The 22,865-nt window shown below is 50.7% G+C and overlaps 6 protein-coding genes across 6 annotated transcripts; 5 read left to right on the top strand and 1 right to left on the bottom strand.

Moving 5' to 3' along the window:
• Positions 1 to 131: 131 nt before the first annotated feature.
• NCLIV_034450 (Exonuclease 3'-5' domain-like-containing protein 1, related) lies at positions 132 to 5,124 on the bottom strand (the record flags this gene model as incomplete). The annotated part of the gene is made up of 8 exons (XM_003883646.1): positions 132 to 256; positions 495 to 605; positions 1,459 to 1,569; positions 2,463 to 2,617; positions 3,168 to 3,256; positions 3,475 to 3,555; positions 3,970 to 4,339; positions 5,099 to 5,124. 8 exons carry the CDS (start codon positions 5,122 to 5,124, stop codon positions 132 to 134), a joined length of 1,068 nt encoding a protein of 355 aa, XP_003883695.1.
• Positions 5,125 to 7,935: 2,811 nt separating this feature from the next.
• On the top strand, positions 7,936 to 9,060 carry NCLIV_034440 (SRS domain-containing protein; the record flags this gene model as incomplete). Its single annotated transcript, XM_003883645.1, has 1 exon — positions 7,936 to 9,060. The coding sequence occupies one exon, from the start codon at positions 7,936 to 7,938 to the stop codon at positions 9,058 to 9,060; it is 1,125 nt and encodes a 374-aa protein (XP_003883694.1).
• Positions 9,061 to 11,252: 2,192 nt separating this feature from the next.
• NCLIV_034431 (SRS domain-containing protein) lies at positions 11,253 to 12,389 on the top strand (the record flags this gene model as incomplete). Its single annotated transcript, XM_003883644.1, has 1 exon — positions 11,253 to 12,389. The coding sequence occupies one exon, from the start codon at positions 11,253 to 11,255 to the stop codon at positions 12,387 to 12,389; it is 1,137 nt and encodes a 378-aa protein (XP_003883693.1).
• Positions 12,390 to 14,375: 1,986 nt separating this feature from the next.
• Positions 14,376 to 15,812, top strand: NCLIV_034430 (SRS domain-containing protein; the record flags this gene model as incomplete). The annotated part of the gene is made up of 1 exon (XM_003883643.1): positions 14,376 to 15,812. The coding sequence occupies one exon, from the start codon at positions 14,376 to 14,378 to the stop codon at positions 15,810 to 15,812; it is 1,437 nt and encodes a 478-aa protein (XP_003883692.1).
• A 2,258-nt stretch (positions 15,813 to 18,070) lies between these two features.
• On the top strand, positions 18,071 to 19,189 carry NCLIV_034420 (SRS domain-containing protein; the record flags this gene model as incomplete). The annotated part of the gene is made up of 1 exon (XM_003883642.1): positions 18,071 to 19,189. The coding sequence occupies one exon, from the start codon at positions 18,071 to 18,073 to the stop codon at positions 19,187 to 19,189; it is 1,119 nt and encodes a 372-aa protein (XP_003883691.1).
• Positions 19,190 to 21,450: 2,261 nt separating this feature from the next.
• On the top strand, positions 21,451 to 22,578 carry NCLIV_034411 (SRS domain-containing protein; the record flags this gene model as incomplete). The annotated part of the gene is made up of 1 exon (XM_003883641.1): positions 21,451 to 22,578. The coding sequence occupies one exon, from the start codon at positions 21,451 to 21,453 to the stop codon at positions 22,576 to 22,578; it is 1,128 nt and encodes a 375-aa protein (XP_003883690.1).
• Between the last annotated feature and the right edge of the window lie 287 nt (positions 22,579 to 22,865).

The following is a 22,865-nucleotide window of genomic DNA, read 5'->3' as shown; positions in this document are numbered from 1 at the left end:
CATCTTAATATATATATATATATATATATATATATGGATGAATAGATACACTTTATGAAATAGATTGGTAGGGCGACTCGGGTTTTGGGTTCCCCTGTTTCTGTTTAGCAGGGGGAAGACTCATCAGAAGCCTATGTGCTCTCGAGAACCGACCGCTCCTTCAGGTTCCAGTAGTTGTACAGGCCATCGTAGCGGTCCAGGTAGACGATCTTCCCGTCTTGCGACTGACTGGCGACTTGGACGTCGACAATGTCTCCTGCACCGAAGAAAGAAAACGCGACGACCAACACACTCCAAACGTGCAGAGACAGCACCAGACGCGAAACCACACACCCAACTCAAGAAATTAAAATGTAAACATGTATATACATACATATACATATGCATATATATATATATATATATATGTAGATGTATGTGGTGGAGCAAGGTGGTTCCTTTGCCTTTGGTTTCCGTCCTGCCTTTAGGATCTTTTCAGCTGTGCATGCACGCACCGACGTTTACGTCGTGGAAGCGAGACAGCGCCGCAGGTGTCGAGACGACTCCGTTTCTCCCACAGTTCAGCTTCAGCGTTAGACCCATGCATGTGCGTGCAGCCACCATGCCTGAGAGCCAACGGAGGGACACATTTGTAGATCTACGAGGTACGCGCACGCGAGAAATCCCCTCTCTTCGCAACGCTTCTTTGTGGAAAACTGCAACTCATTAGGCCCTCGAATGTCCACACAGCTGCATCTACAGACATAGAGAAACTTTACATATCTTTGTGACGAGCCTCAGAGGACGTGGCCGTCGCACACAAGAGTCCCCTACAGAGCCAATCCACTCTGGCCAGAGGCGCATGTTCATACGCACATAAACATATATATATATATATATATATATATATATATATATTTATATATATATTTATATATATATATGTATACATATATTTATACAAGCATGCGTGCATATATGCACATATGCATGTAAGTGGCAACCAAAAATACAACAGGTGCGCCTACGTTTATACTGTTTTCTTCAACACGATCTCCAGGTAACGCCTCTATCTGCATTTGTTCGGATCCTCTCTTCCCCATGGTGCACATGCTCATGCATATACATGCATTTACATATATATATATATATATTTATGAATAGAGGTGGAAAAGGAAATAGATAGCTCTTCATATCGACAGATGTAAACACATTGTGCCGCCCATCTGCCTACGTAGGTATCGTTGTCTCCGGGATTTTCGTGCGTTATTTTTTCTCTCCCTACATCACGCTACAGGCACATGTATGTATGTATGTATGTATGTATGTATGTATATATATATATATATATATATATATGTGCATGTAGAGTTGGGCTATTTTCCTTTTGTGTGTGAAGCTCGGGACTGTGGCGGGGGTGCTCGAGAGCAGAGCCACTGTTTTGCAGCTGTTGCTGAGACCGCTGTGCGTAGGCCTCACCCTGGATCACTGCGCCAGGCGTTGCGATTTCTGCGGGAGAGTTGAGGTGCGTGTTCAAGTGTCGGTACGGCAAGTATGTTTCACAGCTCCTTCGAATCACTTCGTTGCACGCTGAGAAGCAAGATCACAGAGAGACAAAAACGCCAGGACCCTCAAAGGCCATTCAGATCGATTCCCGACAGCCCACCACACACGTCACGAAAAAAACTGTAAAAACTGTCGTCGGCAGACCAACGCGTCTCAACTGTGTACACACACCCTTGTATATATAAATATGTATATATATACATGTATATGTTTGCTTTCGTTTGTAGGTGTTAAGGAATGTGTCTTCAGATGAGTGTGTGTCTGGGTGGAAAGACGAAGAGACAGAGGAAATTCGATGGAAGGTGAAGATGACAGCGCCCCAGTGAGAGAGTGAAGCTCGCGTCTGTCGATACATGTTCTTCCCTACCTGCACATGCCTGTATCTATATATATGAATAGAAACAAATAGACAGGTATACACATTAGGCATACAGGTGTACGGATATGCATACACATGCAAGTGTGCATGCATGAATATATATACATATATATAACTGTATGAAAAAAGATGTATACAGAAAAAGGCGGAGAGCCTTTCTAGGCAAGACAAACAGTGCGGGAGTAGTGTACGGTACTTCCAGGGGAATCGCTGATTGAAATCACAAGACAGAATTCTCTGTCGCCTTGCATGTAGGGATCTGAACCTCTAAATACAGAAGCATTTATCCCCTGCTAGAGAGGCATGACACATCCACTAATACATTTCCACATATATATATATATATATATATATATATACGTGTGTACAGATATATAGAAAGACACATAGGTAGGCCGAGAAATAGATACTGATAGATAGATAGATAGATAGATAGATAGATAGATAGATAGCTGAACAGATAGACAGATAGATAGATAGACAGAGAGATAGATAAATAGATTAGGGTAATACATTTCTGGACTGGGCGTCCTCTTACAGGAAAGGTGAAACGCGAGGATGTGAGCGAGGTCGAGAAGGTGAGAAACGCCAAAGACGGCATATCGCAGGAGATCAGTCGGCAGTGGTCTCTGACACCACACTGAGGGATCTGCTTCCATGGCGCTTTTGGCCTGTTTCGCCACGCCGCCGTCCCTGGAAAAAGCGACAAAGAGAGGTCGAGCGGCGAGGGAATCCAAAAAAGAAACGGCAGGACCAAATCCGAGCGACGGGCAAAGGAATCGACACACTCGAACAAGGAGACAAATACAGATCAAGAGGCAGCCAAAGCCGCTCCGCGCCCAAACGCTCAATCAACAAATTCCATTCACGACCGTGTGAAAACAAAGACCCGCCGGAAGGAACGATAAACGACTACATATGTATGCGTCTACCTGTAGCTACTTCTGCATGTCTTGGCAGATGCATCTACAAATACTTCTACATACATATACACATATATGCATATATATATATATATATATGTATATATATCTATGTATATGTACATATTTGTATATATTCATATATGTATGTATGTATGTATGTATGTATGTATGTATGTATGTATGTATGTATGTATACGTGTATGTATGTATCCGTGTATGTATGTATTTATGTATGCGTATTTATATGTAATTGTGTATGTAAAGAAGTCGGGACAGGCGTTGTGTCAGTCGAGTGTGAACACAGCCAAAGGGCTTACCGGAGGTTTAAGAAGCTGCGAAACAGTTCAGACAGAGAAGCCTGGAAGCGCGTCTCTCCCTTCTGCTCACTCCAGATTTGGTGCGCAACCTACGGTGGAAACGACATGGCAGATTCCGGAGGATCCCACCAGAACACGTGTCCCCAGAGCGGCTCTCAGAAGAAGGGAAGAGTGGAGGGGGAGTCGGCAGAGGGCCAGAGGCGAAACGCGAGAGACAGAGTGTCCGGAAGGGAAGCGACGAGATCGGACAGCGTCGGTCACGGAGGCAAAAAGTAAAACGAGACTGCGGAACCGACCACTGACTGACCTGAGTATCGAAGACGTTTCTCAGCCGAATGGTGTGCTGGTGAAGAAGGGCGGAGGCGTCCTCGCGACAGTCGTGGCAAACCTGAGGATCGGCGCGGTCAACAGTTCCAAAGCCAGAGTAGCGGAGAGAAAGACACGCGGGAGACGCACAGAGACCCGACGGAGAAGAGAAAAAAAGCGAGAAGAAAAGGAAAGGCAGCCTGCGACAGATCGCAGAGAGATCGCAGACGCGGGCAGAGGAGGAGCGCGCGCGTCCTCGGAACGCTCCACGAAGCCCCACGAAGCAGGAAGAACGATGGAAAGGGAAGACGAGCGAGAAAGAAGAGGATGAGGGCGGCTGAGTGCGGAATCGAGAGAAGGGAGACTGAGACGTTACACGAAGGACGGGGTCTTCCCACCTCAAAAAAGTAGGGAGTCAGCTGCAAAACCAGCGAAGGCTGAGAGAGGAAGGAAACCCCCCCCCTCCAAAAAAACCAGACGCAGCAATCGTGCCTACCTTGACAATGTGTGGCGATTCGAGGATTTCCTTCAACTTCTTGTTTCCTCCAACGACGCCCGTTTTGAACGCATCGAGAAGCAAAGTATGCGTTGAAGTCGCGATCTGGACAGTGCACATGCGTCCAAACCGGCCCAGGGCCACTCCCTCGCAGTCCAGCGCCACGAGCTGTCGGGAGAAGTCCCCCGTCAAAAATGGAGAAGCGGAAACCGAAGACGGCGAGATTTGTCGCTGGACCATGAGGTAGGTGGTGAGAGGAGAAGGCGGGAGAAGAACAGACGATGACGGAGAGAAGAAGAGCTCGTCGAGAATGGCGTCGCAGTCGTCCGGGTCATCGATAAGGTGAACTTTGCGACTCCGAGAAGAAGAGCTGGATGAAGGAGATACACCCGAAGAAGAAAGAGAAGAAGCGGACGAAGCAGAGGAAGAAGACGCATGAGAAAAAGCAGAAGACACAGGGAAGGAAGACGCCCGAGGAGACGAAGCTATCGGGCGTCGACAAAGGCGAGCGTCGTTTGGAATGGGGGGAAAAGAAAAAGAGGCCGGGACACGTGACGGGGAAAGTTGCGCGAGCTCGATGGTGTGTGGGCTGAAGGAGTGTCGACTCCCCGACCCTGGAGTTGACAGTAAAGACTGAGCGAAAACACCCTGAACGTGAAGTTTCGGTTCCTTCACTCCAGCTGAAGGATCAAGAGACAGGGGACGAGAAGGCTGGGAGAGGATCGACAAGCGTCGGCAACAAGCGGGCGTTGGAAAGGAAGAAAACGATGGAGACGCCGGGCAGGACCAGCGAGGGAGGGAAGAAGGGTCGGGCGGCGAAGCGCAACGCGATGCCGGTTCGGAGGCGACGCAGGACGAGCGAGGAGGGAAGGACAGCCAGGCAGGGGGACAAGTAAGAGGGGAAACAGACTTAACCGCGTGACACGAGGCCTCGCCACCGTCTGAAGAAAAGGAAGAAGAGGAACCACCAGGAAAGGAAACGTCCAGAAGGGGAGGAACTCCCGTCAGTGTCGCTCGTCGTCGAGCAAGAAGAGAACGCCGGCGGCGATTCCATCGGAGCAGTCGGCCGCCTTTCTCCGCGCATGCGAACTGACGACTCGGAAAGGGGACGCCATGTTTTTGAGCCCACCGAATTCCCGCTGTTGAAGTCTGCATTGCGGCGTCGTGAAGCAAACGGCGCTGTTTGCATCCAGCGGCATCGAGTGGCGAGACACAGCCAAAAGTCGAACGGCTGGGGCGAGAGTGAACGCTGGGAAGGTGAGTCTGCAGAGAAAAGATGCGTCTCAAGGAGAGGCAAGGAGACCGCGCCTGGTGTGGAGATGGCCGCGAAACAAAGGAAAGTGGAGGAAACGGACGGGAAGAAACAAATTTTCAACGAAATCACTCAACGTCCAGGCGCAAACGCGTCCGCGCTTTCCCTCCCTGTCGACACACGAAAGCGGGCTCTCCGCGCTGACCGTTTCGTGCGGAAAAATTTGCACGTCTGAGTCGCTCCGAATTGAGGAACGGCGTGGAAGAAACCAGCGAGGAATTGCCTTCTGGGCGTCTCCTTGGAAAAGAAGTCCCAGGAAAAGAACAAGCGATCGCGAATTGCCGGTGTGCGTCAACGAAGCTTCTACGCTGTCGCTCTCCTTGTGCGCAACGCAGGGCTCTCCTCTGCCAGGCTCGTCGGGGAACCGAGGCAAGAGAACGTGTCCAGCTGCTCCAGATTCGAGAGAAGGAATGCGGTGAAAGATGCCTAACACGCGTTACCTATTGCAATCGGACTCGCAAAAACACGAGAAGACAACTTTGGATCATGCAGTTATCCACCGCGCAGAGGGGGCGAGCATAGATAGAGTGACGATATCGGCAGGTTCACCGGCTCCATACGGCCTCGTCCGATTCCCCGGTCTGGAAAAACTGAGCAAATGGCGGGGGTTCTCGAACTGAAGAATTCCATCGATGGTGTGCGTCGCGATGTCCCTCACTCCGAATGAGGCCAGCTTCTGAAGCAGAAATGAGACCAGGAGATCAAGTAACATTGAGACAGAACAGGGAATTACAGCTGCCGCGCTAGAACACGCAAGGAAATGAGCAAAAACCTGTCAGCAAACACATCGGGAGTTGCCAACTGCCGCAACTATCTGCGCCTTTGTCCGTGTAAAAATACGGAAGAAGGAAAATGTGCACGACAAAAATTCCTGAGTGGGTCTCAGTTCAGTACTTACATACACTCCACCGGTCGGGCTACCTGCTCTAGCGATGATGCCCGAATCAATCTGAGGTTCGCCATCAGCACAGACCGCACCGGAAACTTCGCCGCGAGGCAAGTCCGAAAAAATACCCGATAAAACTACCATGCATAATACGGTTCTAATCTGTGTGCCTTCTCTCTAGTGTTTTGGAGCTCCGATCCTGCTCGGAGGCCGAGGCCGGATACGTGGTACGGCCGTGGGGGAACGCGCGCACTTCCTTGGTATCAGAATTTTCCGGGGCACACTGCGAGATGCGACTCCCACTATGGACACACAGCGTCTGAAGTGTCTCAAGGGAGGTGTTCGACAAATTGGGGTCAAAAGCAAGTCACTCGCGGCTTTCTCCTCCCCAGCAAGGCACACCAACATACAGTATACGTATTAACAAGGCTCAGATGCCGCTGGAGTTCACTTACTACTGCAGCAGATTCTGTACAGCGCAGCTGTGTCCCCTCACCTCAGTCGTGTATACCGGTTGAAAGAGAGAGGCGCTCGTAAGGCGTCGTGTGTATTCTGCCAACGTATATTTTGAAGTGGAATGCTCAAAAGAGGCCATACATCAAGTACGGATTCTAACTCCACAACCCCCGTGTTAATATGGTATCAAGAAGGCGTGTGTCTCTGCTGACACCATATCCTCACTAGGTTGCACACTACTCATTACGCGCATCAGCTGCATCAGGATCAGGTCGAGTAGTATGTAGCTCGTCCTCGTGTATCGACGAAGAAGGACATAGAGAGGGGTCGACGAGAACAAAACGGAGGCCAGACGGCTTCTGTACGCCTTCGACCGGAGTTCGCGGTCATCTGGAAAGAACACTTCGTCCGGCCTGGAAACGCAGCCACCTCTCCGATTTCCCCCCCGAATGCCTTGATCGGCAACATCATTTTTCGTCCATCGCTGTCTTGACCGAGTCGAAGTCAACTGCGATGAAGACTGCATAAGTTACGTAGCACCCAGCGGCAACGCCCGTCGCACTACCAAGGAATCATGGTAGTCGAAGAGGACGGCACACGTAAAACGATAATGTACCTCCCTGTGTCCAGTGTATGCCCCGGGCCCGCTCCTTCACAATGAATACGGAGACAGGTCAGCATGCGTCACGAAACGCGTCCTTCGTGTGGAGCTTCGTTCCACTGGGCGACTCTCAAGACGTGACCCAGTGTGTGACACCAGCTACAAAACAAGGGACCGGGCCGAGTGCTCTCGGAGCCGCTATCCTTCAAAATCTTCGAGTTCCCATCAAGAGTTCCCTCGTCTGGTTTGGCTAGCTTTGGGCGACAGAGGCGACGAAATGGCGCTGCAAACTGGAATTTAACCCCCCTAGTGGAATGCTCAGTTCTTTGCGGCTCCACACCCGGTTTGTCTTTTTAAGGCGTGATGACCCGCCGCGCGCGAGGGGGGAGCGCCGATAACCAGGACAATGGCATGCATGGGAACATCGAAGACTTGGAAATTCGCAGATGCCGCGGGTTTTCTTCATCACTGGAATCCACATTCGGGTGTTTCTTAAGAAGTGAAACGATCTGCTCGCTCGGACCAAATGAAGACCCATTCCGCGGGCTACCACCTCTTGCCACCGGTACCCTCCACACGTGAACATTTTTCGTTCCTCTCCAAAATATATCCATTCAATCAAGGCTCGCTTCCGCATTCATCTGAGGCCGGTTCTTCAGGTGGTTACTGTCATATACATCGTAGTTGGTGTTATAGTAAGCTGCCTACAACATGGCGCTTTCTTCTCGCGTGAACTGCCCGGGTTCCGAGGCCGCCGACACAGAGCCCCATTTTTCCGGGCGACGTGGAGTCCGAATGGGACTACGAGTGATTTTGGTTTTTGTGAGCACGTTCCTGCTGCTAGACTCTCTATCGTTTCCCGGATGCATACGCGCGCTGGCTTCCGATTCAACGAACCCATCTTGTGAGACAGAAGGGGCTGTGACTAAGTGCACTTGCACAAAAACTGAAGAGAGTGACACGGTACTCACAGCAACTCTCTCTGAAAAGAAAAACGTCCTTGAAATTGCATGCAAAAAAGAGCAGCTGAAATGCGCTCCCGATGACCTCGCGACCAACGAGGTCTGCCCTTCAACCACAGCCACCCTGAAGGCTTGCAAAAAAGCAAAAAGAGGACCCACTGCGTCGTTCGACATCAACACCCTCCTCAGCGGTTCCCCAAAAGACGTATCCTGGCGTAATTGTGACGACGCGACGTGCACGACTAAGAAGTTGACGATCCCTCCTGAAAATTTCCCCTTTGTCGACCAACAGTTCATTGTCGGCTGCGTAGATAAGAGCGCTTCTAAAGACACAATGAAGGTGACAGTGACGCTGCAAGCGAGAGCGAGTGCGACGGACGAACAGACTGTCAAATGTGCGTACGGACAGAATAGCAATCCAACACACCAAGCCGTCACACTGAGTCCGGAGAAGAACAGCTTCACCCTGGTCTGCGGCGACGAGGGAGAAGTTCTGCCGACAAATTACAAAGAGGCGTACTGCGTGAGTGAAACCGGGAGGGAAGCATCCGAGTCCTGCAGTGGGGCGTACGAAGGTATTTTCGCGAATTACGAAGCGACCTGGTGGACACAAACGGCAAACACCGACGAGTACAAGTTCACGATTCCAGAAGGGCAATTCCCGGCAGAGGAACAGAAGATCACTGTTGGCTGTCAAAAGAAGACAGCCACTGAGCCCGGAAACCACAAGAAGGAAGGGGATGAAAATGATTCGAGTGTGTGCAGTGTTGACGTGACGATTGTGGCATCTGCAGCATCATCTGGGGTGTTGACGAGTGGCATGGCCGTTATGTTGCTGTCGTTGGCGGCAGTTTTCTCCACACCTCTACTGTAGTGAGTTCTTTTCTTGATTCCAGTAGCGCACGCATGGTTCTCAACAAAGGACTTTCCCTCAACTAGTCTTCCCCGCCTGCATGCCTTTAGACCGGAGGAGTTACCCTGGCTTGTGGGGTGGAAGCACTCACACTGCCTGGTGACAACTCACAAAATGTTCTTTCAGAATTACATTTGCTGTTTCGACTAGTCGGCAGGACCGGCACTTCTATGACGTCTCTGTGAGAAAACCTGAAAAATGAAGACGCGAGAGAGAAACCGAACGGCAGTGCAACCATGTAAATCCAGATATCTCTGCACGGACATTTTTGTGAGGCTATCTGTTTTCCATCTTTTTCGCAAACACGTCTCCGCTCAGCAGCGTCTGCGGAGGACGCCTGGCCGGACACCGACAACAAGAGTGAAGTCGATAAGCAGCTGTATCTCCTCTATCCAACCAAAGAGGATACGAGCAAGCGCAGGGGCTAGAGAAGCAACCTGGGAAATAGACAGAATGTGACGAACACACACGTGACTATGTAGGTGGTATCAATCATCCAATATCTGCTGTAACTTTCAAAGCGCCCAGTCACCTCCTTGACTTGGACGCTTAGCGCCCTGAGAGGACAGATCCTGCGTGGACACTGCTGGTATTCATATACAACGGCAAAACCGAAATGCGCTAACAATTTACACAGAAAGACGAGGAAACATACAATTCCAGTACGAGTGAACATCTAGTAGCGTATTTGCAAAAAAAGCATGGAGGTGGCACACGTCATATAGGCGTATGTTTGAAACAAAAGGAAACTGTAAGGTGAGCATGAGTAGCACGAAGTGAGGGTCCGAACGAAACGAAAAGAGACACACAGTGCCTGAAACACGAGAAAAGAACTGGAGTGGCGCTCCGAGATGAGAACACGCATTTTCCTTTCTAGGCGAAAAGCGTGCAGAGGTCGAAATCAGTGATGTCAGACAGTGGTACGTGATACGGAGAAGAAAAGGCAACAGCTGAGTGACACACCAATGGAGGGCAGGCGAGCAAGACGAAGAGGGGTGTTGACATCGTTACAAAAAAGCTCTTCTCCCGCATCGGATCCACGTCCTCGCTTGTGCCCAAAGGGACTTGCCCGAAGTCGTGGTCAGGAGGCGAGCATATGTGGTTTCCTCCTCAGCAGCAAGGTACAGGAACCGGCAACGATATACAAAGAGTAAGATCAAGTAAGAGACAAGTGGAGTTGCACGGACTACCGTAACTGATTCTGTTCACCACAGCTGTGCTCCCCCGCCTGCCTTGCGGACACCGACACAGAGAGAACAGCGAGAGAATACTACTGCTCACATGTTAGTATGGTCAGTACCATCGCACTGGGACATGGGCCGGGAAGAGTCGTGTGCATGCTGCCAACGCGTAATTTACAGAGGGATCCTGAGAGCGGGCCTAACGTCAAGCGCTAACCGTAATTCATCTGCCATCGCGGTTGATACGCTGTCGACAGGACATGTGCCTGAACAGAGACAATGCCCTTACAAGGTATTTACCTCCCCTCCAGCTACAAAGCTTCCGCTCGAGTACTGCCCAGCTCGTCCTTGTGTTCGACTGCCAGGGACTACAGAGAGAGATCGGCGAAAACAGAATCGCGACCAGACGGCGCGTGTAAGCCTGCGTCCTGATTTCTACGTTTGTCTTGGGAAAGTCGGCGCACGCTTCCTGAGAAGACTAACCACTCCCCATTTCCTCTGGTCTGATTTGCCTAGCGTTGGAAGACATATGTGAAGCGGTGGCGCTGCAACGTGGAAGTTAACCCCCCTCGCGGGATACTGGGTTTTTTCTAGCTGCACAACCGGTTTGTCTTGACGGCTCGATGGCCGGCAGCCGCGAGGGGGGGAGCGCCGATAACCAGGGCAGTGGCACGCAGGGAAAAACGAAGGAGTTGGAAATGCACGGGTGATCCGCTTTTTCTTCATCGGAATCGGATTTCGGGTGTGCCTTAAGAAGTGAAACGGTCTGGTCACTCGGACCAAAATTAAGACCCATTCCGCGAGCCACCTCCTCTTACCGGCAGTACCCTCCACACGCGTACATTTTTTTTCCTCTACAAAACATTCCCAATACCTTCGATCAAGCCTTGCTTCTACATTCATGGGTGCAGGTTTTCAAAGTCGTTCCTGGCATCTGCATCGTAGAAGGTGTGATAGAGAGTTTCCTTCAATATGGCGCTTTTTTCTCTTGTTAACTGCCCGGGTTCCGAGGCCTCCGGCACCGTGTTCCATTTTTCCCGAAGAATCGGAGTCCGAATGGGACCACCCGTGTTTTTAGTTTTCGTGGGCACGTTTTTGTTTTTAGACTTTCCATCATTTTCCGGGTGCGTCCGAGCTCTTGCTGACGAAGCAAGGGATCCATCCTGTGTGACTACAGGGGCTGTTACCAAGTGCACTTGCACACAAAGTCAGGAACAGGGTAGACCTGATCTCACAGCAACCCTGTCTCAAGAGAAAAATGTCCTTGAAATTGGCTGCGATAGAGATAATCAGAAGTGTGCTCCTGCTGAACTGACTGGAAATGTGGTCTGTCCATCAACCATAACAGAGTTGAAGAGCTGCACAAGCAGAGTCACAGGAACCAACCCTACGTCGTTCGACATCAACACACTTCTCAGTGGTTCCCCGACAAGCATATCCTGGCAAAAATGCGATGGCAATGACGGTGCCTGCACCACTAAGAAGCTGACTATCCCTCCTGAAAATTTCCCCTTTGTCGACCAAAAGTTCATGGTCGGTTGCGTAAAAAGAAACGACTCCAAAGATACAATGAAGGTGACAGTAACGCTGGAAGCGAGACCGAGTACGACGGAAGGACAGACTGTCAAATGTGCCTACGGGGTGAATAGCAATAAAGCACACCACACCGTGACTCTGACTCCGGAGAAGAACAGCTTCACTCTGGTGTGCGGGACATCTGGAGAAGTTCTGCCCACAACCTACGAAACCAACTACTGTGTCAGTGACAACGGGAACGATGCGTCAGCCTCGTGCCAGGGATCATATGGAGACATTTTTCCGAATTACGAACAGACATGGTGGACCGCAACCGCAACCACGAACGAGTACAAGTTCGTGATTCCAGAAGGGCAGTTCCCAGCAGAGGGACAGAAGATTACGGTTGGATGTCGAAAGAAAAAAACCGGTGTGTCCGGCCAGGAGAGGACAGAAAATGATAAAAAGGATTCGAGTGTGTGCAGCGTTGACGTGACGATTGTGGCATCTGCAGCCTCACCTGCGACGTTGACGAGTGGCATGGCTGTGATGTTGTTGTCGTTAGTGGGGATGGTCTCGGCAACTCTATTGTAGTCAGTTACTTTTGTTACTCCAACAGAGTAACCATGGTTCTCCAAAAATGTCTTTTCCACACCGTATCTTCCCCCCCTGTATGTCTCTTGACCAGAGGAATTACACTGGCTTGTGTGGTGGAAGCACTCCTACTGCCTGGTGACAACTCACAAAATTTTCTTTCAGGCTTACACTTGCTGTTTCTAGTCGGCAGGACAGCGACTCTACTCTGATGTCACTGTAAGAGAATTTGAAGCAACGAAACAGGCAGAGAGAGACATCGAACATCCGTACAACAATGTAGTTTTTCATATCTCTCCACGTCTAGTTTCATGAGAGTATCACTTTTTCATCATTTCTTCCAAACCCGTCTTCTCCAAGTAGCTGCTATGGAGGACGTCTGGCCGCACACCAAAAACAAGAGTGCAGCCGATAATCAGTTCCACCTCCTCTATCCAACCAAAGTGAATACAAGCAAGCTTAGGGGCTAGAGAAGCAACCTAGGAACTAGAGAGAATGCGACGAACACACACGTGACTAGTTAGGTGATAGAACAGGAATCTGTACGGTAAGCACGAGGAGGTAGGGAAGTAGAAAACCTGACAGCGGGATTCTGAAACACGAGCATTCAACTAGCGTTTTTGAGCATCAAAATGCTAAAACAGATTTCCCTTCCAACTGGAAAAGGGCAGGGTGCAACGTCAGAGGAGACGTCGGATCGTGGCAAGTGAATGCGGGAAGAAACAGCCACCAAGAAATGACTCAACGAAGGAACAGAGGCGAGAAAGACCAAGATGGGTTTCGATCCCATCGCATAAACCTTCTCCTCCCGCTTCGTAAAAGTGCCCTCTTTTGAACCGCAAGTGATTTGTCAGGAAAAAGCAATGTCATAGGGGGCACACACGGTGCGTCTTTCTCGCCAACAAGTCATAGCCACCAACAACGATATATATGAGAAGAAACCTAAATACAAAAAAGCTAAAACAAGAGTGAACTGGAGTTTGCAACACATTCTGTACAGCGCAGCTGTGTTCCCTCACCTCAGTCGTATATACCGGTTGAAAGAGAGAGGCGCTCGTAAGGCGTCGTGTGTATTCTGCCAACGTATATTTTGAAGTGGAATGCTCAAAAGAGGCCATACATCAAGTACGGATTCTAACTCCACAACCCCCGTGTTAATATGGTATCAAGAAGGCGTGTGTCTCTGCTGACACCATATCCTCACTAGGTTGCACACTACTCATTACGCGCATCAGCTGCATCAGGATCAGGTCGAGTAGTATGTAGCTCGTCCTCGTGTATCGACGAAGAAGGACATAGAGAGGGGTCGACGAGAACAAAACGGAGGCCAGACGGCTTCTGTACGCCTTCGACCGGAGTTCGCGGTCATCTGGAAAGAACACTTCGTCCGGCCTGGAAACGCAGCCACCTCTCCGATTTCCCCCCCGAATGCCTTGATCGGCAACATCATTTTTCGTCCATCGCTGTCTTGACCAAGTCGAAGTCAACTGCGATGAAGACTGCGTAAGTTACGTAGCACCCAGAGGCAACGCCCGTCGCACTACCAAGGAATCATGGTAGTCGAAGAGGACGGCACACGTAAAACGATAATGTACCTCCCTGTGTCCAGTGTATGCCCCAGGCCCGCTCCTTCACAATGAATACGGAGACAGGTCAGCATGCGTCACGAAACGCGTCCTTCGTGTGGAGCTTCGTTCCACTGGGCGACTATCAAGACATGACCCCCAGTGTGTGACACCAGCTACAAAACAAGGTAGCAGGCGGATTGCTACCGGAGCCGCTATCCTCCAAAACCTTCGAGTGTCGACAGAACAGCTCCTCACCAGATTTGCCTAGAGTCCGGAGGCAGACGCGAAGAGATGGCGCTGCAACGTGGAATTAAATCCCCCGAGTGGAATGCTCGGTTCTTTGCGGCTCCACACCCGGTTTGTCTTGAGGGTTCGACGACCCGCCGCGCGCGAGGGGGGAGCCCCGATAACCAGGACAATGGCCTGCAGGGGATGCCGAAGAGTTGGAAATGCACAGATGCCGCAGGTTTTCTTCATCACTGGAATCCATATTCGGGTGTTTCAAGAAGTGAAACGATCTGCTCAGTCGGACCAAAATCAGGACCCATCCAGCGGGCTACCGCCTGTTACCACCGGTACCCTCCACATTCGTACATTTTCGTTCCTATACAAAGCAATACCAACCTTCGACGAAGCCTTGCTTCCACCTTCACGTGTGCAGATTTTCAAAGGCATTGCTGTCATCTACATCGTAGAGGGTGTGATTGTGAGTTCCTACAACATGGCGCTGTCTGCTCGCGTTAAGTACCCGGGTTCCGAGGCCGCCGACACAGAGCCCCATTTTTCCGGGCGACGTGGAGTCCGAATGGGACTACGAGTGATTTTGGTTTTTGTGAGCACGTTCCTGCTGCTAGACTCTCTATCGTTTCCCGGATGCATACGCGCGCTGGCTTCCGATTCAACGAACCCATCTTGTGAGACAGAAGGGGCTGTGACTAAGTGCACTAGCACAACAGACGAACAGAGTAAAAAGGATCTGATAGCAACCCTCTCTGAAGAGAAAAACATCCTTGTGATTGGCTGCAAGAAAAACGATCTTACGTGTGCACCCGATGACCTCGCGACCAACGAGGTCTGCCCTTCAACCACAGCCACCCTGAAGGATTGCAAAAAAGCAAAAAGAGGACCCACTGCGTCGTTCGACATCAACACCCTCCTCAGCGGTTCCCCAAAAGACGTATCCTGGCGTAATTGTGACGACGCGACGTGCACGACTAAGAAGTTGACGATCCCTCCTGAAAATTTCCCCTTTGTCGACCAACAGTTCATTGTCGGCTGCGTAGATAAGAGCGCTTCTAAAGACACAATGAAGGTGACAGTGACGCTGCAAGCGAGAGCGAGTGCGACGGACGAACAGACTGTCAAATGTGCGTACGGACAGAATAGCAATCCAACACACCAAGCCGTCACACTGAGTCCGGAGAAGAACAGCTTCACCCTGGTCTGCGGCGACGAGGGAGAAGTTCTGCCGACAAATTACAAAGAGGCGTACTGCGTGAGTGAAACCGGGAGGGAAGCATCCGAGTCCTGCACTGGAGCGTACAACGGCATTTTCCCGAATTATGAAACGACCTGGTGGACACAAACGGCAAACACCGACGAGTACAGGTTCACGATTCCAGAAGGGCAGTTCCCGGCGGAGGAACAGAAGATTACGGTTGGCTGCCACAAGAAGACAGCCAGTGAAAACGAGAAGAGAACACGGGGACCCGTGAAGGAGGGGGAAGCGACGTCGACTGTGTGCAGTGTTGATGTGACAATTATGGCATCTGCAGCTTCGTCTGCGGCGTTGGCCAATGGCATGGCTGTTATGTTCGTGTCGTTCGTGGGGCTTGCCTCCACTAGTGTTTTTTAGAGGGTCTTGTGAGTAGTGTTCGATGCTGATGTATGTTCATGCGAAACGTTTTCCGGCTGACGGCGCCCTACCAGACGAGCGACGATTCTCCGGCACTGCCTCTCGGACGGTTCGCCTTCCCCGATGCTGTCCACCTAGAGCAGAGAAGGATAGAAGCTAAAGTTGTTGGCATACCGAAAGTTGTTTGTTCTCTCTTGTGTGTGTCTGGAAACGTTTCGGGAGAACCATTGAACGATGACGTTGCCGTGTTTGTTGCTCCTACAGTAGCCGCTACCGTCTCCTGTGACCAAGCGAAACAGTTTCCAGGATTCTGTGACTGCCTCATGAGAAGCCTTTTTTCAGAAAGCTAACCATCTGTTCAGAGGAATCGTGTGAAATACATGTCACCAACTTCGCTGAGGCAGTCAATCTCACGACCGGTCTATCCAGATGTAGGATGGGGAGATGGCTCCCATCGTCGCCTCACGGAAACTAGTTGGAGAGCAAAGACGACTTCAATACGTGTATGGGAACAGGCACTGTAACAAACGAGGATGAACGGGAAAGAGAAAAAAGGCACACGTTCTCTCCAAATGAACACGGAGAGGTCGCGGAGGTGGGACTGGAGAAACAACTGGCAAGGCGAAGAAGAAAAAAACATGATCGGCGTAAAAGGAAAGACAGTTGCAAAAGTGACCAAGTGGTGATTCACTGTCAGCATACAAATCTTTTCAAGCGAACGACCCACTTCACCGAAGGCAGGCGCGACAAGTTACGGTTACACGGTCCGCACACGTGGGTTTGTGCCCCCCAGGAAACCAAAGCGGCCGACGACAGTCTGCTTGAAAAACGGTTTTGAGCAATCTTGAATCGCACTGACTGCGACCGATTCCGTAGAACACCAATTTGCGCCGTCGCCCTAGTCGCGGGGGCAGAGGGTGAAGTACTCGGAAAGTGTCGTAGGCATCCTTCCAACGTAGACGTTGTAGTTGAAGGTTGTAAAGTGGCTTATCTTCAAGTGGCAGCTGTTCCTCCCCATTTGTTTGGTAACAAGAGTGTGCAAACGATCTATGCTGCCCTTGACTACAAATGCTGACAGGGCGCATCTTCCTTCAAATTGTACGCGTGCGACAGGGATATGAACAAGCTCGTGCTTTTTTAGTGAGGACGAACCGAATGACTCACAGACCGGTGCAGTTTGGCAGATATGTTTGTGTATGCTTTCGTAGGGCTGCACCATATTTCTAGAAAAATTATCTAGCACTGGTTCAGAAATGCATTCCCTCTACACATGTACACGTGTCCCGTACCTAGGCCCGCATCTTTGTGGTAGCAATGGTTCAGTCAAAGTTAACTGCGGTGGCGACTGCCGAAGGTAATCAGCACCCGGAGACAAGACCCGTCACCATACCTCCAATCCTTCTCTTGGATAAAAGCACACGCAAAAGGAAAAACGACCATTCCGTATGCATGCTCAGTCTCCACCCCACCGAGTTGCCGGCGAACTCCTGTTATCCCACTGCGGTTTTCCTAGGCAGCGGGGCTCGAGATGCCCAGAGTTGAACAACAATTCGCGCGAATTGTTACATTTTCAGGGCATACACGACTGTAAAACAAGATGAGCGGGGCCGTCAGCAGGCGCCAAATAACTCCTCATAATATGAGTCTCCCTGTCTCAAACGTCTCCGGATACAAGGACACCAACGTTCCCGGTAAAAACTAGGCGCTGGAGAATCGCTCTCGGAACGGCTGTTCGATTGCCTCTCTCTGTGGCGCTCAAGTGTCTCGAACGTTTTCCGCGCCAACCGGGGGGGGCAGCTGTAACGATGCGGAGCCTCAACGTGGAGTGAGGCAAAGGCAAACAGTGGGATTTTGAGTCCCCCGTTTTCGCGTGGTCTGGCGGGTTGTCTTGGCGCCGCGGAGGGCGACAACCCCGTCATTCGACAGGGGGAGCCCCGCGAAGCCGGACGAGGCTAGGCAGGAAAAAAGAAAGAGAAGAAAGTGAACACTCGCAATTATTTTGCTTCAGCGGGATCGAGGTTGTGTGTGTCTTGAGAGGTGAAACAATCCGGCTCACTGGACCTGAGGCGGGGTCCCCTTCGTGGATGCGTACCTCTTCACAGCAAGCCGCAAATATATGGTGGTGGTCGATTTTCCATTCCCCCTCGGCACGCTGCAACCGGATAATCAGACACTGCTTGCATATTTGTGTGTCAGTGGCTTTCAAAGTCGGCGCTATCACTGCATTTTCGAAGGTGTGAGAGCGAGTCGCCTTCAACATGGCGTTTTCTCCTTTCAGGTCGGAGGCCGCTTGCGCAGAGTCCCCGTCTTCCGGGAATCGTGGCGTGCGAAAGCGCCGAGTTCTCCTAGTTTTTGTCAGCTCGATTATGCTGTTTGACTCCTTCTCTTTTTCATGGTGTGTCCGCGCCCTGGGTGACCCGGGTTCTGCATCTGATCCAAGCTGTTTGACCGAAGGGAGTGTCATCATGTGCGTTTGCAACAACAAGCCAAGTGATCAAAAAGATCTCACGGCAATTGTCTCAGAGAAGCGAAATGCTCTGCAGATAAGTTGCAAAACAGATGCCTTAACTTGTGCTCCTGGTGGCTTACAGGGCACCAATGTCTGTCCTTCAACCACAACAACACTCGCGGATTGCAAAACAGCCCCGTTCAGGGGCTCCACTGCGCCTGTAGATATCAATTCCCTTCTCATTGGTCCTACAACAGTCTCCTGGGAGAATGCAGACAACGCTGTCGCCGGATGTACCTCTAAGAAGATGACGGTCCCTCCTGAAAATTTCCCCCTTGTCGATCAAAAGTTCATTGTCGGTTGCGTAGACAGGAGCGACCAGAGCGGATCAATGAAGGTGACTGTGACGATTGAAGCAAGAGCCAGCACGATGCAAGACCACATCGTCAAATGTGCGTACGGAAAGAAGAGCAATCCAGCACACCAAGCCGTCACACTGAGTCCGGAGAAGAACAGCTTCACTCTGGTGTGCGGGACAGCTGGAGAAGTTCTGCCCACAACCTACGAAACTAACTACTGTATCAGTGACAACGGGGACGACGCGACCGCTTCGTGCCAGGGATCATACGCAGAAATTTTTCCGAATTACGAACAGACTTGGTGGACCACTACCGCAAACACCAACGAATACAAGTTCACGATTCCAGATGGGCAGTTCCCGGCAGAGGAACAGAAGATTACGGTTGGCTGCCAGAAGACAACCACTGAGTCGGGAAAACAGAGGACGGACAGCGAAGAAAAGGATTCGAGTGTGTGCAGTGTTGACGTGACTATTGTGGCATCTGCAGCTTCATCTGCAGCGTTGACGAGTGGCCTGGCTGTTACGTTGGTGTCGATCGTGGGGATTTTCTACACAACTCTATTGTAGTCAGTTACTTTTGTTACTCCAACAGAGTACCCATGGTTCTCCAAAAATGCTTTTTCCACACCTTATCTTCCCCGCCTGCATGCCTTTAGACCGGAGGAGTTACACTGGCTTGTGGGGTGGAAGCACTTACACTGCCTGGTGACAACTCAAAAGATTTTCATTCAGACTTACATTTGCTGTTTTGTCTAACAGGCAGGACAGCGACTCTGCTATGACATACGAAAAATTTGACAAACGAAAACGGAAGAGAGAGGGACCGAACAACAGTGCACTATGTGGTTCCAGATATCCCTCCACGTCCAGTTTTTTGAGGCTATATCCTTTCCATTTTTGTCAAGCTTGTCTACTCCAAGCAGCGGCTGTGGAGGACGTCTGGCCGGACACCACAAACGAAAGTGAAGGCGGTACTAAGCCGTATCTCCTCTGTCCAACCAAAACAGATACAAAGAAGCTTAGGGGCTAGAGAAGTAACTTAGCAACTAGACAGAAGGCGACGAACACTCTCCTGACTAGTTAGGTGGTACAACAGGAAAGTGTGGAGCGAAACATGACAAGCATCAGGTGAGCTGGTAGGGGAATAGAAAACCTGACAAGCAGAGTCTGAAACACGCGAAGTCAACTAGAAATTTTGAGCATCGAAATGCGAAAACACATTTCCCTTCCAACTGGAAAAGGGCACGGGGACGTCAGAAAGGAAGTCCGATCGCGACAAGTGACAGCGGAAGAAAACCACCTAGAAATGACTCGACGAAGGAAGAGAGGCGAGAAAGACTAAGACGGGTTTGGATCGCACCGCAGAAATCTCCTCGTGCTTCGGAAAAGTGCCCTCTTTTGCACCCTGGAAGGTTTGCCAGAAACCAACGTCGTAAGGAGAACACACATTGCTTCGTGCACCCCAGCCAGCCAATAGCCGCTGACAACAATATATATGAGAGGAAACCTGAATACGGAAAAGCTAAAATAAGGGAGAATGGAGTTTCACTTACTATTGCAACAGATCCTGTACAGCGCAACTGTGTCCTCCCGCCTCAGCCGTGTATACAGGTACGGAGAGGGAGGGGCCGAGAGGTGTCGTGTGTATCCTGCTCACTTGTATTTTGAAGTGAAGTGCTCAAAACAGGCCTTACGTCAAGTACGGATTCTAACTCAACAATCCCCATGTTAGTATGGTATCAAGAAGACGTGTTACTCAGCTGACACCATATCTTCTCAAGGTTGCACACTACTCACTACGCGCATCAGCAGCATCCGGCCGAATAATATGTAGCTCGTCTTTGTGTGTCGACGAACAAGGACATAGAGAGGGGTCGACGAGAACAAAACAGAGGCCAGAAGACTTCTGTAAGCCTTTTCTGCAGAAAACACTTTGTCTGAAAAGACAACCACCTCTCCTGTTCCCCTAATGCCTTGATCGACAACATCTTTTTTCGTCCATCGCTGTCCCGACCAAGTCGAAGTAAGCTGCGATGAAGACTGCCTAGGATACGTAGCACCCAGCGGCAATGCCCGTCGCGCTACCAGGGAATCCTTGCTGTCGAGGAGGACGGCACACGCAAAATGATAAAGTACCTCCCTGTGTCCATCGTGTGCCCCGGCCTCGCTCCTTCACAGCAAATACGTAGAAATGCCAGCATGCGTCACGAAATGGGTCCTTCCTGTCGGAGTTCTGCCGTATTGGAGGACTCAGGAGACTTGAACCTGCTCGACGACAGCTACAAAAAAGGCAGCAGGCGATTGCTCTCGGACCCCTGTCCTCCAAAATCGAGTGTCGATCGAACAGTGCCTCACCTGATTTGCCTAGAGTCGGGAGACAGATGCGAAGAGATGGCACTGCATCGCGGAATTTAGCACCCCTCGTGGAATACTCGTTGTTTTTTCCGCTGCACTCCCGGCTTGTCTTGAGGGCTCGACGGCCGGCCGCGCTCGAGAGGGGAGCGTCGATAACTAGGACAAAATGGCATGCGGGGGTACACCGAAAAGTTGGAAATGCACAGATGCCGTGGGTTTTCTTCATCATTGGAGTCCACATTCGGTGCGTCTAAAGAAGTGAAACGATCTGGTCAGTCGAACCTAAATCCAGCCCAATCCGGTGGGCCACCACCTCTTGCCTCCGGTACCCGACACACGTGTCCATTTTCGTTCCTCTCCAGAATTCCACCAAAACCTTCAATGAAGCCTTGCTTCCACATTCATGTGTGCAGATTTTCAAAGTCGTTGCTGTCATTTTCATCGTAGAGCGTTTGGTTGTGAGTTCGTACAAGATGGCACTTGTTGGTCGCGTGAACTGTCCCGGTTCCGAGCCCTCCGGCACGGTGGTCCAACTTTCCTGGGGACTCGGAGTCCGAATGGGACTACGAGTGATTTTAGTTTTTGTGAGCACGTTTCTGCTGTTAGACTGTCTTTCATTTTCCGGGTGCGTCCGAGCTCTGGCTGACAAACCAACAAACCCAGCCTGTGTGACTGAAGGGGCTATGACCAAGTGCACTTGTACGACAGACGAGCCGAATAAAACGGATCTCACAGCAACCTTGTGTCAAGCAAAAAACATCCTTCAGATTGCCTGCAAACAAGAAAAGCAGCAATGTGCTCCTGAGGAGCTGAGTGAAAATCTGGTCTGTCCATCAAGCACTACAATCCTAAAGGACTGCAAAAACGAAAAAGCAGGCGTTACACCATTCAACATCAACACCCTTCTCAGTGGTTCATCACCAAGCGTATCCTGGCAGCTCTGTGCTGACGGTCTCCCAGCGTGCACCACTAAGAAGCTAGAGATTCCTCCTGAAAATTTTCCCTTCGTCGACCGAAAGTTCATGGTCGGTTGCGTAAAAAAAGGCGACACAAACGATACAATGAAGGTGACAGTGACACTGGAAGCGAGAGCAAGTGCGACGGAAGATCACATCGTCAAATGTGCGTACGGAAAGAATAGCAATCCAGCACACCAAACGGTCACACTGACTCCAGAGAAGAACAGCTTCACTCTGGCGTGTGGCGACCAGGGAGACATTCTGCCGACAAATTACAAAAAGGAGTACTGCGTGAGTGAATCCGGGAACGAAGCCTCCGACTCCTGCACTGGGGCGTACGAAGGTATTTTCGCGAATTACGAAGCGACCTGGTGGACGAAAACCACAGGCACAAACGAATACAAGTTCACAATTCCAGGCGGGCAGTTTCCGCAAGAGGAACAGAAGGTTACGGTTGGCTGTCAAAAAAAGACAACCGCTGAGCCTGCACCGCAGTCGAAGGAAGGCGGTGAAAAGGATTCGAGTGTGTGCAGCGTCGACGTGACGATTGTGGCATCCGCAGCATCATCTGCGGCGTTGACAAGTGGAAGGGTTGTAATGTTGGCGACGATTGTGGGGATGGTCTCCACATATCTTCTGTAGGAAGTGACTTTGTCTCAGTTGCGTTTTATGGATTTTGAAATACGTTCCTCCTAACGGTCGCAGGCTGCGCCGTCCAACAGGGCACCAATGATTCTACAGGAATGACTTTCCCACAATCGTCTTTACCCCAACGACATCTTATGATCAGCGGCGCTACAGCTGCGTGTGCGTTGGAAGCTTTTTTATCGCCGGCCGGTGGGCCCCCTCAAGATTTTTCCAGGCTTACACCTGCTCTTTCGTCTCACCGGTTGGACAGAGACTCTACTCTGATGTCACTGTAGGAGAAC

Source organism: Neospora caninum, chromosome VIII, assembly GCF_000208865.1.
Source record: "Neospora caninum Liverpool complete genome, chromosome VIII".
Lineage (NCBI taxonomy): Eukaryota > Apicomplexa > Conoidasida > Eucoccidiorida > Sarcocystidae > Neospora > Neospora caninum.
The sequence above is the reverse complement of the archived record's forward strand: the minus strand, read 5'-3'. Positions and strand labels throughout refer to the sequence as shown.